The sequence below is a fragment of the Hipposideros armiger genome, unplaced genomic scaffold (assembly GCF_001890085.2).
Source record: "Hipposideros armiger isolate ML-2016 unplaced genomic scaffold, ASM189008v1 scaffold_322, whole genome shotgun sequence".
In the NCBI taxonomy this organism is placed as follows: Eukaryota; Metazoa; Chordata; class Mammalia; order Chiroptera; family Hipposideridae; genus Hipposideros; species Hipposideros armiger.
Window position 1 is genome coordinate 1,418,669 of NW_017731672.1, and position 20,918 is coordinate 1,439,586.

Sequence of the window (20,918 nt, forward strand, 5' to 3'; positions counted from 1 at the left end):
GTTTAGAATCACTTGAACTCTGTGGGCTCCAAGGTAACTTTTTCTTCAGCACTCCAAGCTCCATTTGGTGCCAAAAAACATGGCTTTTTAGTTAATAAAAATATCTTTGAAAAGGCTTATAAAAAAGTTTATAAGATGTGTGGTGTTCGAAATGGCTCTGAGGTGTATAATGAATCAGGAACACACAGATTAAGTTTCCCTTGAAATATAGCATTTGCAAAAGAAGTCATTGGGGGAAATATTTATGAGGATTTACTGCTTTCTTTCTTTTATTTGTTATTTGTTGTTTTATTTTGTTTTACTTAAAACATTTGAAGGATTATTGACAATTTTCTCTTCAATAAAGTTACCCCTGAATTCTCTTTAAATTGCCATTAAGAGATAGTACTCACTTCTCTAAAGTGAATATTTCAAGTTCTTTCTACTTAAGAGAATCAAATTTTTGAGGTTCTAGAACAGAATCTTCTCCCAAGAAGACATACAAATAGCTAACGGATACATGAAAAAATGCTCAACTTCACTAGCTGTTAGGGAAACGCCAATCAAAACTACAAGATCACCTCACACCTGTTAGAGTGGGTATCATCAACAAGACAAATAATAACAAGTGTTGGAGAGGCTGTGGAGAAAAAGGAACCCTCATACACTGTCGGTGGGAATGCAGATTGGTACAGCCGCTATGGAAGGCAGTGTGGAGGTTCCTCAAAAAATTAAGAATGGAATTACCATATGACCCAGCAATCCCTCTCCTGGGTATCTACCCAAACAATCTGAAAACGGTTATCCGTAAAGATATATGTGCTCCAATGTTCACTGCAGCATTATTTACAGTGGCCAAGACATGGAAACAACCAAAGTGTCCTTCAATAGATGATTCAATAAAGATGTGGTATATACTCATATACACAATGGAAAGCTACCCTGCCATAAGAAAAGGTGAATGAGTGCCATTTGTGACAACATGGATGGAACTTGAGATTATTATGAGAAGCAAAATAAATCAAACAGAAAAAGTCAAGAACCATATGATTTCACTGATATGTGGGATATAAAACTGAAAGCAACAAAGAAACAAAACAATCAAATAAAGAAACAAAAACTCATAGATACGACAGTTTAGTGGTTACCAGAGGGTAAGAGGGAAGGGGGATGGTAGATGAGGGAAAAGGGGGTCAAAATTATGGTGATGGAAGAAGAGTTGACTTCTGGTGGTGAGCACACAATGTGATATATAGATGATGTATTATTGAATTGTACACTTGAAACCTATGTAACTTTACTAACTATTGTTACCCCAATAAATTTGATTTAAAAAAATTGTTCTAATGTCTTTAAGTGAAATATTTTTAAGAACTGTGCAATTTAACATGAATAGACTTCAGTATATGTTTGCATTTATGCCAAATTTATGTCATCTGCATCACAGCTCATGAAAAATAATTCATAAAAGAGATTGAAATTTCTTTACATTTTGCAAATTTATTTGCTTGCTTTCCATCAAAGTTAAGTGTTTTTGGTTAATTCTTAGCATATCCAAGTATCTCTATGTTTTCAACACTTCATATTAATGAAATATGCACCAAAGAAAGATTTTTTAGAAAAATACCTTTGCCTATGCATGACTAGGCTAATAAAAGAATTCTGTAGAGATTTAAAGAACTCATTGTTTTTATAAACTATGCTACATAGTAGAGGCATTCAGAGCTGGAAAAATTAATTATAAATGATACTGTACATGCCTGGTCCTCAAATATTTTAAATTAATTCCATTTGATAAAAATGTACAGTAATAGGTTTCTAGGTAAACTATTAAGTGCATTTCTTTTTAGTTATTTCTAATATTTTGCCTCATAATTTGAAAGGCCTCTCATTTCTATTTAAGAAGTAAAACACATAATTATTTTGGTATTAATCTTTTTTTTTTAATAACATAGTCTTTTTCCTCCCCATAAACAAATCCCAGACTTTAAATAGCTGTCCTTTTTCCTTTCTGGTTATATCTCAGTGGTAATCTCTCTACTTTCTCCCCCCTACACATGTACACACACACACACACACACACTACAGGATTTTTCTGTCTTTGCAGCTCTATTTCTGCGTCTATTTCTGGTTTTTCTCTCTTAGACTCTTTCTCTCTACCTTACTCCCCACTCCCTCCCCATGTCTCCCTCTCCATGAAATCTACCTTCAATATTAAAGCACAAATAAAATAATTAAGTTGCCAAGATAGTGTTTTTAAAAGGGAGCAAGTAAGTAAACAAGTCAGTCAGCTTTATAAAGAGAATACCAGCTGCTGCCATTGGAGAACAATGCTGGAGCTCTGGTTTACAAGATAGTTTGAAGTGTTAAATGTGAACCTAAGTTCTGTATTATGTCTCTCAGAGGGCTTTTTTTCTTATTAAAGTAAGGATAAACTTGTTTATCTGAGGTGAAATGCAAGATTAAAAAAATTAGATGTCTATGAAATGCAAACACGATTTCATTTATTTATGATCACCAACATGCTGTAATCAAGGCAGAACTCATTATTCAATGATCATTCAATTCATTGTGACATGTGTTTCTTTCAGCAAGAGAAGGAAACGAGGTGAAAGCCACAGCATAGCATGACAGAACATTTAGGAAACAGAATTGCATTTGTTCCTCTGTTGGGAGAGCTAATTACTCATCGATTGGAGACCTTATGTCTTGATAAACATATATTGATTGAGCCTGATTATTTTCTACAATGTCAGAAACATCTAAACATATTTGTATTAGTACCAAAGCTATCTAATTTATTGGTGGACGCTAATGGTTTTAATGAAGTCAGAAAGCTTCAAGTGGCAGAAGAAAAGGAAGATTGCAATCAGTGAATTTTCTAATTCTTCATTCGGGCTACAAATAATAGCCTATTTTGCCTCATTAGCCATGTTTATATGTTTATGTAATGACTCATTTACTTAAATAGATCTGTTTAAAGTAAACCAATACCTGGTGCTATGTTAAAATTCAGAAAACAAGGCAAAGGGGGTCCAGGTCATCAAGAGAGATTTAAATGTGAAGTTGAACTTGTGAGAAACTCAGTGACCTAACCAGTGAAATCTGCGACAAATAGTGACTGCGGCCTCAGCCATACTGACGTTATTGAATGTGCCACACTTTTTCAGTCCCATGGCCTTTGAACTTGAGGTTCCCTCTGCCTGGGACACTCTTTCCCAGATACATGCCCAACTCTCTGCTCAAATGTCTTATCTGAGAAAGATTTCCTGATACCCTATATCAAATATATAAAAACTCATCCCCCATCTTTGTTTTATTTTTCTTCTTAGCATCCTATCTTTATTGACCTGGTCCATATCTATTTTTTAAATTTCTATGTCTTATCCGCTAGCATTTACTTTGCTCCTTTCTGCTCACTGCTTAGCTCCTAGAAGAGTGTCTGGTGAGCACCAAGTATTTGTTGACTTGACTAGAAGGTAATTGTGAAGCACAACGTCTTTTATTTTGACTGATGTTATCTCAGTAACATGCAAAGCACTATGAGAAATGAAAGATATGGTTCTTTTCTTTAAGATGCTTATAATCTATTTGGTGAGAAAAGCCTGTCACACATTATATTAGCTATCTATTGCTGTGTAACAAATTACCCCACAACATTAGGAGCTTAAAAGAATGAACATTTATTATCAAACACAGTTTCTGTGGGTCAGGAATCCAGGAGTGGCTTATCTGAGTGGTTCTGGCTCAGAGTGTCTCGTGAGGTTTTTGTCAGGATATCGGCCTGGGCTGTGATCGCTGAAGCCCTGACTGGAGCTGGAGGATTGCTACCACAAGAGTTCACTCACATGGCTGTCAAGTTCAAACTGGCTGTTCCCAGGAGGCTTGTTTCTTACCACATGGACCTGCCTATAGGGCCGCGCGAGCGTTCTCATACGTGCAGCTGGATTCATCCAGATGAGCAAGCCAAAAGAGAGCAAAGTGGAAGCCACAGTGTCCTTGATGACCTAGCTTTGGAGGTCACAGTCTGTCATGTTTGCGACGCCTTAATCATTACACAGGTGAGTCTTCCTCTGTGTGGAAGGGGACCACACAAGAGTGTGAATACCAGAAGGCGAGAATCATTTTGGAGACTGCCTACCACACACATGAAAAAGTAACGAAGTATCCATGCCCATGTGTAATTAAGTGGGAAACTGTGAAAATATTCAAGGTTCAATCGGTCTGAGAAGTTGGACTTATATCATTGAAAAGGCTAAGTTAGATGGTAAGTTTCATCCTTATTTGGCCAAGGGTGTTTGGTCCAGATATTTTTATAACATAAATTTCATTCAATAATTTGTGCAGCAAATATTTCTTTATTAAATAAATATCTATAAACAATATTTATTAAGTCCTTGCTCGTTGTGCTATGTCCAGGGACTATGAATAAAGCCCCAACCCTGGGAAGGAGGTACTCATAGTCCATTGTGTATAAGGTCTAAATTTTGGAGCAATAATCGTTTTGAATAAATTTAAATATTTTGTGCAGAGGCGGGCAAGAACCACCATCTAAAGCCAGTGTTTTCTCTGGGCACTAACAACACAAATTACAAATATACCAAATAATCACATAACGCAGATGGAAAATAAAATAGTCTTTATGCTCTCATTATAATCAACCTCAACTTAATTCAAGAAAGGTAGGTTTTAGAAATAATCAGATAAGTAGTCTAACAACAAAAACTCACCGATCATGACTCTCCCGCTTGAGGGAAAGCCACGTGATCACCTTACTAAAAGTAATCAGTAGAAACTGACCTTACTCTCTAAAGCTCCTCTACTGCAATGTAGCTTCCTAGCTGTTTAAATTGATCAGTCCACCAAAACATTTTCCAGCCCAGTGACTCTCCACTAGTACACGTCACAACAATGCCTGACCAATAGGACATGTAGCTTCCAAATCAAGTGACCATTGTTTCTTTTAAGCTTTCTCCCTGTCCACTGCCTGATTTATTATTCTGATCTTATGGCCTATGTTAATGCTAATTTCCATCCCTCTCTAAGGAATTAAGGAAAAAACTACCATCTCACAGTCATTTAGTCAATGTTCTTGAAGACAAAGATTAACCCAATGCACTGCTCTAAGTAACATCAAACTCAAGTAGAAAGCAAACCCCAGCCTAGCAGAGAAACAGGCACTGTCACATACCTCTGCTGGGAGATAATAAATGGTAGACATAAAGAGCCTTACAACTGTGTAGATGCTCTTACTTATTGATTTCTCCTCTAGGAATGACTTGGAAAAAAAATGAATGTACACAAAGATTGAATGATAAGGATGCTCATGGCAAAGTGGTTTATAATTGTGAACACATGAAAACAAATTAAATGTTCATCAAGAGAGCATTTCATTGTATGAATATAAATACAATAAAATACTAAGCGATCACTGAAAACCATGTTGTAGAACAATATTTCATGGCATGAAAATATGTTCACAATATGCGGTTAAGAGAAAAAAAGTAATGTAAACAATTATGTGACTGATACACCGTATGTGATTTCAAAAGTACATATTTACTACAAAGGCAACCTTTGGTTCAAACCAATGGTGTTTGAGTATAGGACTTGTCAGAAAACATTTTTGAATAGGGTAGTTCGGAAGGAAGTTTGAAATCCATATGAAAATAGAACTGGTGCTCTAACCTGTGCAAGGCACTAGGCTACGGCCTGGGTGGGTCAGAGAAGGGGAGAACAAGTAGCCCCAACCTCCTGGCACTCAACACAGCAATAGCGGGAGTCCCTCCCAACACAGACAGCACTCTCAGAGAGTTATCAACAATTGCATTAATATGCTACAGCACCAAAGAGCTTTAAATTGCTGAAGTTGGTTAAAAATGCATTAGCTCTTATCCCAACGTGATTCTGAGAGCGCAGTAAAATCCAAAAGGCTGTGCTACCTGCCCGATGAACTTGAAGTAATGAGGTCTATAAGTTGACTTGAACAGAAGAAAATGATATTAAGTTTTCATGGAGGACAAATGAAAGTATCTACCTGTAACCTTTCTGACAGCCAGAGATCCGTTGCCATTTAAAACTCGGCAGCTGCGGTGCATTATTTCCGGGCAGCTGAGAGTTTAATAAGGCTTCGTGGAGACACCTAACCTTCACGTCCCCGGCTGCCGGCTGGTAAACCCTAAGGCACTTGCTGTGAAAGCTGACAGCCTGAGCTAACATCAGGACATGGATTTCCTCAGACACTGGGGCGCGGGCTGGCATAGCGATGTGTGCCTGCTTCCCCGCCCACCTTCTCCATCCATGCAAATCAAAGAAGAGACTGATTCCACGCCAGTCGCAGCACCGAGCGCCCTTGGGTGTGTAAACCAGTGGATTCTGGTGACCACTGCTCTTCTCCATCTCATAACCTGGCTCCCCTGTTGAATGAACGCTGCCCCCTTAGTGTGGTACACAAGGCTTTCTGGGAGCAGAGCCCAGTCGGCCTGGCTCAGCCCTATTCCCCATATTCTTCCCGTCACACCCTCCACCCCTTGCTCTCTGGCTACTCTGGTTAGGTGATTGCTGTTCTGCATTTCTCACCTCTGGGCTCTGTTCAGCCTGTGACTTTCATCCTCTCCAGCCAGTCCATCTTCTACCTTCAAGTTCCGGAGTTGCTTCACAGTTCTCTCTCTCCGACGAAACTGTAACAATGGTAATGACCGTTATGTACCATGCAATGTGCTGGGCACTGTGCTAGGTGCTTCGCGTGTCTTAGCTCATTTTATTCTGCGCAAAAACTCGAGGATATTAGTAGTGTGATGACTATTACTATCATTATCATCACCACCATCCCAACTTGCAGATAAGGAAAGTGAGGCATGGAGAGGCTAAAGCAACTTGACTGAACTCAGTATCAGGTCCACGGGGCTGAAGGTCATGCATATCTTGTTCACGGGTAGATCAGTAGTGCCAGCACAAAACCTGGCCCACAGGATTGAATGAAGGAATTAACACAATGTCTCCATGAAGCTGTTCTTGCAGTCAGAATTAAATCACTCTCCTTTGCTTTCACATCTTCACCCTAGTACTTAACACATAAATACTTAACACAATCTCATAAGGTTGGACCCTGATTTCCAAATAATCTGCACTTTCACACATTGTTGTGCATTCACACCCTAAGCCTCCTTTGCTTGGATAAGCCGTGCTTTCACAGATCAGGTAATTTCCAGCTCTGGTGCTGCCTGAGAGCAGCTGCTGCTGAGAGCCAGGCATCCATGGGAGAGGTGAGGAGCAGGACTGGGCTGGAGTTGGGGGCTGCCTGGCCAGCCCCTGACCCTGAAGAAGCACAACCCTGTCCCCCTGTAGTGAAGGGGCTCCAAGAGCTTGCTGACTTAGAGCCACCATCCAAGATGAGTGTCCCTTGCCCCCCAGCCTGCCTATGACCCCCACATCTTGGCTTGGTCCACAGTAGCAGTGGAAGTTATGGAGGTCATGGAGGGACAGGGGGCAGTGGATTGCAGTCAGGCAGCTAAGCAAGAAGCAGAGAGGGGAAAAGGTAGTCCTATGGCATACCTGGGGTCTGATCCAATTGTGCTGGTTGAAGCAATGAGTCTCCTCAGGCCAAGACCTAGTGGGATTTAAATGTCAAGTGCCACTGTCATTGGCCTTCTCTGCAATTCAAGAGGAACCAAAGAAGGGGCTTAAGAAGGAAGTCTAAGTTCCAGTTTAACTCCCTCCATGATTAGCTGTTGGCAGCCCAGGTCTAAAGCTGTCTGTTGACCTCAGACTCTGAGGTGGATTCTCACCTCGGGCAGGGGATACCTGAGACGAATGGAATTGTATTAATGGATTTTGTAACTACTCTTAGCAATCTGGGAGGAGAACTCCCTTTTGCTTTCCGGCATTCGATTTTCAAATGTGCTTTCTGCTTTGAGGCCTCCCTCCATTGGTTTACATTCTTCCACCATTAGGTTTTAAGCTGAAGAGACAGACATGGCAACATTCATAGCTGTCTCCTGCCTGCTCCTTTCCCTCTGCAAGAGAATTGTTTTATAATGTTTGAAAGTTATACAATCTCATTGCATAATAAGCAAGTATCACTGCGAAAATAGACTAATTTTGATCAAATATTTTGGTGAGCTTCCTGGCTTTCAAAACATCTTTTTGAAGGGAGGCAAGCTTAAGCACTACACAGGGCCCCTGTGAAAGTCGGTCACACATTTACTGGAACACATGACACAGAATCCTGCTTCTCTTCAATATTAAGATTTCCCCCCTTTTCCTTTAACTGGATGTCTGTGAAGAAAGCAAGGTGATTTAAATCCACCGCTAAAATTCAAGAGTGAGATGTCCCTTAAAAGCTAGACATTACCGTTAACATAACCATCTGAGAGATCATAACACTGCTAACGATGGTTTCCAAAGATTAATTTTTAAAAAGAGAAACAAGGAATCCTGATACTGATGACTAGTAGATGGAGTAAGAGTAAGACAAGTGTTCATTTCAAACGTATAATTACATTTTATCTTAGTGAGTATTAATTGCAATGTAATTAAACACATACTCCCGTTTCCTTCTACAAGAATAAATGGAAGATACAGTTGATTTACAAAGCATTTCAAATATCTCATTTAACTCCTCACATCAATGGTTTTTAGATAGCTCCATCCCCGTTTTACATAAGAGGAAACTAAATGGTCATTCCACCACCCGGCAAGTAACCAGATTATTAAATAATATAGATAGTAATCAAGGGCATGGAATCCGGAACCAAACAGAAATGTACTCAAATTCTGGCCCTTCTAATTACTGGTTATATGATTTGAACAGGTTAATAAGCAAAATCTGGACCCAAAATTAGGTTTTGTCACTCAAAATCCTATGACACAAAACACCAAAATGCTAAGGGAGGCATGTGTAAGAGGAGGCTGGTGGAAATACATGCATACTTCGATTTGCCAGATGAGACCTTCCACTATTGTGGGCGTATCTCCACTCTATGTGATTATCATAGAGTCTAAAAATACTTAAAAGAAGTGACCAACTCTTATGAGCCCTTAGAGATATGCTGGATGGCATCGGTGCCCTATTTACTTATAATATCTATATGCTGTCTCTTTGATAAAGCCATCTGAGGCAGTTTACAATAGAACTCAGCAATGTGGGCTGGGCGGGAAATGCGCTGAGCCCCATCGACTGAGGGGCCAGGCTGGGTCAGATCTAGACAAAGCTGGGAACATCATTTGGCAGAAGGCCTCAGGCTAGTACTCTGGGTCCAACCCAGAAGGCAGGACTACGTTGATAGTCATTCCACCCTAAGGAGAAAACATCCCATGGGCCAGGTACAGGTGCCACCACAATGGGTCTGTGAAATCGTTGCTGGAACAGAAGCCAAGTATATCAGTGAACTATTGCCACAACAACGCTATGTAACAAACCACCTCAAAACTCAGTGGCTAAAGACAACAATCCTTTCTTCTATGGCTCTATAGATCACCTAGGGCAGATCTGCTTCATTCTGCAGGTCTGTGGATCTGGGTCTTCTCCATGGTCTTTCATCCTCCCTGAACTGGAGGGCTTGCTGAGACATGTTCTTCTCAAGGCAATGGCAGAAGTATACGAAGCAAAGAAGCAACGCTCAAAGTCTCTTAAGGCCTTGACTGAAAATAGGCCCCATCACTTCAGCCCTATTTCATTGATCAAAGCCAGAGTCATGGTCCAAAGTCACAGGGAAGGACACTGTGCCCATGATGGGGCCATCATGATGATGCAGTGCAGGAAGACACACAGGACTTGCATCAGTAATTCAGTCAACTATTATGCACCTCCTTGGCCACATTTTCACATCCCTCCAGCAGGAAGACATCCCCATCCCCAACAAAGGACACCCAGAAGTCTCACCCAATCATGGTATCTGACTCAACATTTAGGAATTCATGATCTACATCTAGGACAGACGTGAACTGAACCTATGAAAAAGACAAATCATAGTACCTTCCTATACGCATTTAGAAGCAAACCACACATTCTCTCAACATTTTTGTTGGAAGCCATTTTCTCCTCTCTCCTTGGCCCATTTATTTGATTATGCTGCTCACTGCTTTGTGTGTTTATACCATGGAACAAATCGGTGGGTATTAAAATCCTAAAATTTAGATTTGTGGACACAGAATGTCCCACCTGGACCTTAAGGCCAAATTTATCTGTACTAACCAACTCTTCTATTATAGAACTCTATTGAGAGGCATCAAGAATTGTCTCAGCCCTAAAAAAGTACTTCAAATTTTTTCATTGTGCGAGGTCTAGCTATCCTCTAGGAGCTCTATTGGGAGAAGACATGATAGAGCAATATTTGGATGCTTCTAGGATTTTCAAAATCTTACCTTTGTCCTTCGGAAGGGCCACAGGTACAAATTCTACTGATCTGGAAGTATCTGGACTAGAGCTCGACCATTTGTTAGCCCCAATACATGGTGCAGTCATTGATTAATAGCTATTTGGTAGAGGCATTGGATGGTACAATGGTTTGGCTCCATCAAAAGCACTACACAGATCACCTCACATTCACGAATGAAAGCTTCCTGCAGAAAGGAGCTAACCACCAACTTTTTCCACAAAGGTTCCAGAATGATTCACAAAGTTTTTGATAGCTGCTAGGTGTATTAGTGGATAGATTAAAACTGTCTGTGACCCATCACCCTCCACTGATAGCAATAAGAGATTAACACATCAGAAGTGCACAGCCTAGCTCTAATAAAGATGGAGCTAAGCCCGTGACCACTGGAAACCCCTGCATAAATTCAGCTACTAGCATGGGGCAAATGGACCAAGACTTCCTGGAATATAGGGTAACAGAGCTGGCTTTGGTGCTCAACTCTCCAGGGTTTACATATCTAACCTTCCAATGGACCCAGACCTTGCATCAGTTCACAGAGACTGTAGACAGGAAGGCTTGACCCAACTCATTCCAAAGAAGACCAGTCAGCCACTCCTCTTTGAAATAAGAGAGGCTCTTATTTCAACCCAAATGCTTGGGCAGAAGACCCTGACATATTGCCTTATACCTCACATATCAAACTTGGCGTAACCAGTGGACTTAGAATTTAACCTTCCTTGGTGGGCAGACACAATTTCCTTATGATGTCCTCCTTCGGGCCTAGCAAGCGGTTCTAGCTATACATGTACGCTATTGCCCACCTCTAGACCTCACCTAGAAGTCAGCTAATCACTTGCAGTCCTTGGTCCCAGTCCCCAAGAAGCAGGTATGTCACCTCCGGTTCTGTTGAAAGGAGCATGTTAGTTCAATAGGCATAGAAGAGGCATGCAGGGGGAGTCAAAAAAAACAAAAACAAAGCCTCAGCTCAGAGAAGTTAAATAACTTGCCTCGGGTCTCCCAGCTAGTGGCTGGCAGCAGCAGGATGTGAAGGCAGGCATTCTGTTTGCACAGTCCCACTGCGACGCCCTGCTCTCTGTTGTACGGCCTGCCTCTGAACACGGGGTATTTACCAGAAGGGAGGGCTTGCCAGCCAGGCACGTTCTCAGCCCCGAGGACAGAGATGTTAGCGGACTGCTCCTTCATCCCTTTTCCTGAGCACATTCTATGTGGAAATTTGAGAGCCTATATTCTCACATGGATACAGGCTCCCCCAGCCTTTTCTTAGGAGACCACAGTTCCTCTGTAGACAGACCCAACCCAAATTTGTTCTCAGAACCATTTTGAACTGCTCAAGTACACAAAGTCTTCGGGGGAAATTCCAGACTTCTACAAGTCAAAACAAGGCAGAGATGAATTCAGTCTGGAAATTTCAGTATCTGATCTCTCTAATGTGACTCTGATGAGCACTGACTCTTCTACCAAGAGAAATTAGCTGCAAGTGATCTAATTGATCTACTATGGGGGGGGGGTTATATCAAACACTTGAATTGTAGATCAAGTCTTTCAAATACAATTGCGGTCATTTTTATAGCTGATTCTAACTAAGCAGTTACAAAAAAAATGGGATTAATTACTTCTTGAGATATCTTATAGGCTGTAAATATAAAATCTTACTGCCAAAAAAAGGAGTTTTTCTTAAATGCTGTGGAGTCAATTCAGCTGGAATTAAAAGAGGAAGCTCTTTTATACCACTTAGAATTTAAATATGATGTGCTGAAAAGCTATTCTAGTCACTGGTTCTTAGACTGGTATCGAAATGCAGGCTTCGTCAAAGCATGGAACGCTTAGACTGTCTACTGAGCTCACACAGTTTGGTCCAACTTGCTATTTGTCCCACATTTTTAATCTGCATGTGTTCCTGCTTCAGTGAACAGCGTCGTGGCGACTACAAACCTGGAATGTCCTTGACTTCCCGCACTGTCTCATCCCTCTATGCAATCTTTAAATCCTACTAATCCACTGATGTTAATAACTTGAATCTATCCAATTCTCTCCATCTCAGCACCACCAGGCTCTCAGAATCTCACTACTGAATTCCCAAAGTTGTCTCCTAACTGGTCCCCTGACTCCAGTGTGACTGCCTCTCACTCCGTTCCCCACTGCTGTTCGTGTGATCTTTCTGAGCTGTAAAAGGGATTCCACTGTTTAAAACTCTTCACTTGGTCCTACATTTAAGAGCTCCTTCCCATGTGTACGCAGCCCTCCTAGCCTCCTGTGGGTTTCCTTCTCACCATCCCATGTCACTCCAGCTAATTCAACTAAAAACAGGTCCCAGATGCTCCCTTGCTGCTTCTCCTGTCCCCAAGCTTAGGATTTTGTGTTTATGTCCTCAGGATGCCCTTTTCCCACCCTATGCCACCAGGAAGAGGGGCATAAAGGGGAGCCCGAGCTGGAACTAGAGATGGACGTGCACACACACATGCTTTGATGTGTACAGAACCTGGTCTAGAAGGATGCCCCCTAAAACTGTCCATGGCAACTCCTAAGGACTGGGGTTTCAGGGGGGATGTTAAGAGAGTGGCATTCCATGATGTACTTTTTACTTTTCTATATTGTTTATATTTGTTTTATAGTGGCTATGGCTAACTTATCTGTCTATTTTTAATTACATTTTCCCATCCTCACCTCCAGAGACTGATTCAGTGGAAAAGGGTCCAGGATTCTGATCTTTCAAAGATCCCCCACACACAGACTGTCTGCTAATCTGACAGTTTTGAACACTGTGGTTAAATAACTGTTTCCAATATAATAAGTCAATTGACATTTTTTAAAGAAAAGCTCCAACTCTGTTATATAACCATTTTTATATTTCCTTTTATTCTGTACTAGTTTAATTCCACTACAAATACACATTCTCTGAGTATATTAGATTTAAATTATCTGTAAGAATTATAATAGCTGTGGTAGCCATTTTAATAGTCACATTTGAATAAAGGGCTTAAATAATTACTGTAAAGCATGTGTTTATGCAGTAAGCTTCATAGACCATTTTAAAATTAGGGCAAACAAAAGAATCTACAAACATTAGGGCTTCTATTATTTAACACTAACTTAGATACCATTCGATTGGCTACCGAAACTGGATATTCTCAAAATATAAAGTAGGAAGTTATTACAAATATCAACTATTGTATACACACACACACACACACACACATCTATTTCACTAAACATTTTTAAGTTTTTGACTTTGGGAAAATATATAGATGTAAATGTTTTTATAATTAACTTTTGAAAATATCTATAATGCTCTAAAATGCAGACATCAAAGCATCTATTTCTTCAAACTTGCTAGTTATGTTTTCAATACATTCTCCAGCTTTTAGTTTTAGCCCATCAATTACAAGATATTCCTCTTCATAGTGGTTTTCAAATGGACTGCATGCAGAGCCATCAGAGCTGCATTTAGGTAACTGTAAAAATAATGAACAACTCATCAGAACTAAATAAACTTTACTTGACGATCAGGCTTAATTATTTGAACAAAACATAAAGTAGTAACTCCTCAAGCCACAGCTGTTACACAAAGTTCTCTGTATCACTGGTCGTCAAATAATGATCCTCATATACAGTATTAAGTATACAGTAAATTCGTTAGTGTAATAATCACTTACTATTTAGGTCTTATCTCTATTCCCCAACATTATAAATTTTTAGTTTTAATTTTATACTTTGAAAAAATGTGATCATTTTAACTGAATGGTCTATATTTGTTTATTCTTTTAATTATTATTATAGGGAATACAACAAAACTGTTTTAGTCACATTTTCTGTGGTCATCTTCTCATAAGCATCTGCATTACTTATGAATAGTAACAGTTTCCTCTAGCTTTGTTGGACAGGACACTGGTAAAAACAATGCAAACATACACACACATAGGAGATTTATAACTTCAACGTTCATTAAAAGTAGAGTTAGCGTCCCATGAAAAAAAAGAATACACATATAGTTTATATAAGTATTTTCATATATCAAAAATATACATTTAAAGCAAATAATTATTCAATAAAATGTGGTGTTTGTATATGGATTATGTAATTTGTGAATTATTCAGGTGAATTTTATAAAAATCTAAAATTAATTCACTCCCATTGCTTGCCAGGCCAGGGCATGTCATCCAGTGTTAATATTAGATAAAGAAGAATGTAATTAGGAAGGCGATTCTGCTGAAGAAAATAATCTCATAAAGTATTTCAGTGACAAACAGAAATGAATTTTGATTATCCATGTGTGTATGTTTTTTTTTTCATATTGCTACTCTCATCTATTGGTATAAATGCTTGAGAAAAATCAACTTGAAAACTCATAAGTGAAGTGAATGATGAAAATATCATCAAATTTACAACTTTGAAAATTGCTCAAACAATATCTGCTCAGAGAATAAACATACTTAGCATTTAAAATGATCAGGTGGCTCTTTTTGGAGTGTTAGCTTATAAGAGGCCACTTTCTCCTAAAAACAAAACACATCTCCCATTTTAAGTAGTGTTACCTTTGGAAGGTACTATTTTTTCCTACTAATTAAAGAAAAACAAATAAGAAAAAGAAAGAAAGACGAAAGAAAGAAAGAAAGAAAGAAAGAAAGAAAGAAAGAAAAAGAAGAAACATCCCTGAGGTGATCATTTCTTTACTTTTAAATTGAAAACTGCTCCAGTTTTGATAGTTGGTTTCATTGCTAGTCTCCTCATTTAAAGTGAATAAGACCCTAAATATCCTGAACCTGGTGTGAATGCCAGACTTACAAAGCTTAGTGTGGAGAGTGGTTTATAAGCCAGTCAGCAGGAGGTACTCACCTGACTGCCAGCAAGTTAAAATGGTCAATTTTTACAATTCTTAAATGCCTTTTGAAAGCATACAGTATTACAAAAATTTAAAACAAAAAGCAAGCTCCTGCCTCGTGATGTGGTAACACTATGTATTTTACCTTAAGACATAAAAATCAGAAGTAATTTTGTGTTTTATCAAGTTACGAGTTATAATGGCAAAATAGAAGCCAATTCTGTGACAGTGAAAGCTCCAGGACATCACTATAAAAACCAACCTGGCTGTATTTCTGAACAAGACGAACTGCAAAAATTGAACAAACATTGCACAAAACCATATGGTGCTCAAAGCACACATTTGCTAGAAAAGAAAAATTTGCACATTAATTTTATATATAAGATATATGTCACCAATTTAGAAATCTTGTCATACAAAAGGTAAGATATGTATGTGTGTAAGTGTGTTTATATACACATATTTAGAAAACAAATTTTTTTAAAACGGAACTCTAAATGGAAAAATGGGTTGTAACTATGCAAATTCAGGTACCAGCTGGTATTGCTGGTGCTGGTTACGAAAACTATCATGATTTTCCACTCAGTAAGAGTTTTGAACATTCACTTTATTTTCTTTTAACACATTGATCTCCTCAACTGTAAATTCTGTATCTTTCTTGATTTCTAACTCAATAAAAGAGGTGTTTAAGCATCATCTTCATTCTCATTAAAGTTCTGAATGAAATCATGCAATTGGGCAGCCTGCCAAAGTGTGTCAACAATCTTGTCCATTTACAAATCCACCTTTTTCTGCATCTGAGAAGAGACAGACTTGTGGTTGGGTAGTTGCTTACAGTGCAAATGTGGGGAAAGAGATAAAGGAAGGAAATCTCAGCATTTATTTTCTCTAGTGACAGCCGTCGCCAGCTCTCATCTGTAATAATAGCGAACCTTGGGTGTCAGTTCCTATGCAAAGCATTTTTCCCGGTTTGCCTTATTTAACCTTCAAAACAATCCTGTGAGGCAAGTGATAAGCAACTTTGCCAAATTACACAGGTCTCCAGTGGCAAGACCAGGATGGGACACGGGCATTCTATTCCAGTCAGCACTCCTAACCTTGTGCTCTCCTGATGCCAGGCCCACGATATGTCTAAGTGAAGGAACGAGAGAATGAATGAAACCTTAAGAATACTGGACTCCTCGCTGCCATTTTTCTTCCTAACTGCTCGGGGAACAGCTGTACCGCCTTGTGGAAGTGTCTGCCGTGTGACTTATGCTTCTCACATCTACCACTTCGCTGCTCTGTATTAATGACCTGGGCTTCTACCCTCATTTTATTTGCAGAAACATGGAGCTAACATGCTGAGCAGTTTGTCAACCAATTTAAATTTATGATTCACGTTGTCTTATATAAGTATTGAATAAAGTAAGCACGCATGGCCTTTCTCAGCCCAACACAGTTGGACAAAAGAAAAAAGAAAAAGGACCAATCTAGATATGGTGACACATATTCCCATAAAAAATTCTACCCCCAGTATGTTAATAATGGGGTTTGTCCCTTTGGGGTTATCCCTGTGCATGAGACAGACAGGGCAGGTTTCCCATTGAGCTGCTCTTATCCCGGCCCTTCTCCCAGCTGTAAAGGTCAGTGGCAGGGGGAGGACTCTTTGTGCTGGTGCTTTCTCAACCACAATGAACCCCGCCATCTTTCTTTATCCCGACCTGAAAGGCCTCAAAAAACAAAACGAGCTCTTCTGCTAAAACACAGATATTTTTCCAAAGACGAATGGATGTATTATGATTATGAACAGGCTTCTAGTTTATTATTCAGCTCATGACAATCAAGGGCTCAAATTTCAAGTGAAGACAGTTTTCCATACAACTGAACAATACACATCTCCCATTTTAAGTAGTGTTACCTTTGAAGCCATATTAATTTTTCCTACTAACTAAAAAAAAAAAAAAAGAATAATCTAGGAATAATTTCTGCCATTTAAAGAATTTTAAGTTGCTATTTATGCCTGATAATAACTATCAATACTACCTTTTCTCTCATATTTATTTCCTCTCCACGTTCCTCTTCGGACTCATCAGGTGTTGCTGTGGGTTCTAGAGCTTGTTGAAGCATTTGCTCCAGCTCTTTTAGTAAACTTTCTGTCTCAGAGACCACTAAAGAAACATAATTAACAGAGTAAAAAATGCTACAGTTTATTAATTCAATCTAATTTTTAATCTTAACCACCCAAAAAGAGGAGACCTTCTAAATGTTACAAGATAAAGAATAAATAATTTATGTAATTTCCACATATGGCCTCAGCTTGATGCAAAATTATTATGGATTTCCAGGTGAATATTTTACAATTATTCCTTAAAAATGTAGGTGACATTCTTACTATGTGTAGCCCATAAAGCATCTGAAACAACAGAAGCTCACAAGAATTTTGTTTTGTTTTTCTTTGTTTTAAATCAGGAACTAAGGGCACCAAATTATGTTATTCATAGACCAGGGGTCAGCAAATTTTTTCTGTGAAGGGCCAGAGAGTAAATAGTTCAGGCTTTGTGGGCCAGATGGTCTCTGTCAGAACTAGTCAATTCTCCTGTTGTAGTGCAAACTACGTACATGCACATAAACAAACGAGAGGGGCTATGTGACGATAAAACTTTGTTTACAAAAAACAGGCAGCGGCTGGTAGGACTGTGGACCACAATTTGCCAATCCCTGTAATAAACCGTTAAAACTACTGTTTAAAGGAGGAAGCCATGCAATTAAATGACTAGGCTAGACACAGGCTAGTCTATTCCTAATCCAACTATTAACACATCTTAATTGCCTAATCTGATATTTTTAAAAACACACTTATAAAAGTTGTGTGTGTGTTCGTGTGAGCTACTGTGACATAAATATATAAGTAAGCAAAAAATATGGTAACTCACTTAACTCACTGAAATCAAATAATATCCCCCACCAAAAAAAAAATGCTTGTTATAACTATAGGCTCAGTTACTGATTAATGATGTGCAACTGAATTGCTGACTTAAATAAAACAAATATTTTCATTTGATACAGTCTTATTGAAATAAAGATCAAGGAAAGGAGGCCATGTGTGGCCTGCTGTCCTTCACAACACACAGATGGAACATTTGAGAAGTCCTTCCAAAGTCAACATGATTCAAAGAGAAAGGCCATGAATACACGTCCCATCACCTTCCACTCTGGTTACAAAAATCTGACCTATCTCCTATTATCTACTGTTCATTGGCAGGGCACCAAAAATTATACTAGGTGGAGCAGCTGAAAGTTCACAGAACATGAAAACAGACCAAGCAGGACACTGAACTTAGAACTAAAATATTATCACTTAATACAGAAGCAAGGTGTTCTCAGCAATAACATTCACTTTTAATCTAATTGTTGAACATAGTTAAATTTTTTATGATTAATAATGTTTAGGAAGAATGCATTATATATATATATATATATACACATCCATATACACACACACATACACATGCGTGCGCACACACACAGAGGTATCCTTGTAAACTAAACATGTTATAAGGTAAAAAGATTATTAATGTTAAAAGTCTTATGCATGATTTCCTTTCCTGTAGTTCTAACGAATCCATACTTTATTATCATCTTTGTTGTTAATTTTCTCTTACCTATTACTCATAAGAAGGACATTTTAAACTTCTGCTGAAACATTGTTTATTAAATAATAATGTTAAATAAAGTCATGGGAGGTTATTAAATAGAAAGTTTTCCTTTCTTGGTTGTCCCAACAGTACTAGAAAAATAATTTTTAGTTTATACTTTTCACATTACAGAAATAATTTTTCTGTCAATATTTATTGCATGTTCCAAGTACTTTTATATTCAATCAAGAAATATTTACTGCATGCCTACTGCAGGGCCAGGAACTTGAGAAAAGAGGCATAGACCAATGAGCCTTCCTGGCCTTCATCTCTTCCCAGCCAATCTTAAGGTTTTCTGTATGGAAAACGTTCAAAGCAGTTTGAAAGCAGCTTTTGATAAGCCATTCCACACTTTAGAGCCAGCTCCCATGTTCAAAAACAAAACAAACAAAAACTGTAACTGACATGCTAGTTACATCCTCATCGATCTGTGTTCTACGGTAATTGCTAAAGCCTAAGAACACAGAATATGAACTATGGCATTCTAGAGCAATGGTATTTAAAATTTGATGGGCATAAGAATCACCTGGAAAGTTTATCTAAAAATATGAATGCAACCCTATGTTTGCAGAATTATAATTTCTAGAGGAATGTACATTTCTGCAGAAGCAATGTTATGAATGAAATCAACCTCGCTTTCTGACGGGCTTCTTCCTCACTAACCGATTACTTAATAGACGACTGGTGGTGCTCTTCATCCTGATTCCCCAGCGCCACTCACAGATGTTTTGCTTTCCCACTTTACATTCTGAGTCTATGGGTACTGATATTGACATTTAATGCACTGTTGAGAAGATGGATTTTGAGCTGTGCTGTAAAGGAAAAATGGCACGCAAACATCTTTGTATTTCTAAAGCTATGCTAAAATACAATCAATTTATGGTAATGAATGTCATTGCTGAATGGCATTGGAGGCTCTCTGTTTTCAAGTGATCTGGAAAAATATGTACACTGCTTTTTGATCAAAGGGTAGACAAAGTAATGGATGACTTCATAAATCAACCAGGGTTCATAACACCAACTTGACTGATGTCAAATTCTGCTTCCAGAGCGATGGGAGTTTTGCTTTTCTAAATAGGTGTGCCTCTATTACAAACTGATAGAGTTCAAAAATAATTCTCAAGAAAGAGCTGTTACTGTAATCCACCAACTAGGTTATCAAAATTGGTCAATGATATCTTCCAAAGATAGAGACAGAATGAATGACTTTGCTGATTGCATGACCAATCATCTTCTATCAATACTGATTATCCTGTGGTTTCCCTGACTTCTCTGAATTTGTTGTTGAGAGTAAAGTGGTAGCATTATAGCTGTTCCATCACTCAGAGAAAGTGAAAAAAAAATCTCATACTGAAGTCCATATCTGGCTTTCAAAAATGAATTTTTGTAAAATAAATCAGTGCTGTTTTTCCATTACTGACAAGAAATAACTTACTGTTTGTCTCAATTATCAGTCACTATTTTAAAAGCATTCAAATGTTTATTTATGGAGTTTCCTTTAATCTTTACTTCTCCAGTAAATGTTTAAAGAAGCTGTTTTCACCCTTACATAAAGAGGTTACTGTTTGGATTATCCCAAAGCTGGCACTAAAAAACACCATCTTAAAATTTGCAGGGCCATTTTAATTGAAAGTTTTGAAGGCATTCTTATAGAGGGGGGAAGGGAGCAGGAGGATAAAGGTACTTGGTTTGGTCGTGTTTTTAAGTAACTACAAACACTCCTCTGTGTGCTTACAATTTAAATGTAGAGATGAGTAAAATACAGGCTGAAATGTACAGAAGAGAGCGCCATTCATGGAGACAAACAAAGAGTAGGCATGGTGCTTTGTAGGACAGGGGCATGAAGGCCAACTGTACCTTTTAGCCTAGAGGTGAAAGGTAACTCCAAACCAAGAGGAGGTGAGCAGTCTGTCTTGAGTAGTGAGACATCACCTTTCTCCCTGTCACCCTTCTACCTCCCAGACCCAGGCCCCAAGGGCCTTCATGCTTCCTCTGGGGCTCACCCCATGATGCAACCTTTCCTCTATTAACCATTCTCTTCGATGCTTACATGTCCCAGGTGCC

The 20,918-nt window shown here is 38.8% G+C and overlaps 1 protein-coding gene across 1 annotated transcript in view; it reads right to left on the reverse strand.

The window, feature by feature from the left end:
* Positions 1-13,256: 13,256 nt before the first annotated feature.
* ZCWPW2 (zinc finger CW-type and PWWP domain containing 2) overlaps positions 13,257-20,918 on the reverse strand; it is a 115,045-nt gene continuing 107,383 nt past the window's right edge. Inside the window, exons 11-12 of the mRNA XM_019660620.1 lie at positions 17,203-17,327; positions 13,257-13,810 (exon numbers count right to left, since the gene is read on the reverse strand). Coding sequence (XP_019516165.1) covers positions 13,649-13,810; positions 17,203-17,327 — 287 coding nt within the window. The 3' untranslated portion in view covers positions 13,257-13,648. The remainder of the gene's footprint in view (positions 13,811-17,202; positions 17,328-20,918) is intronic.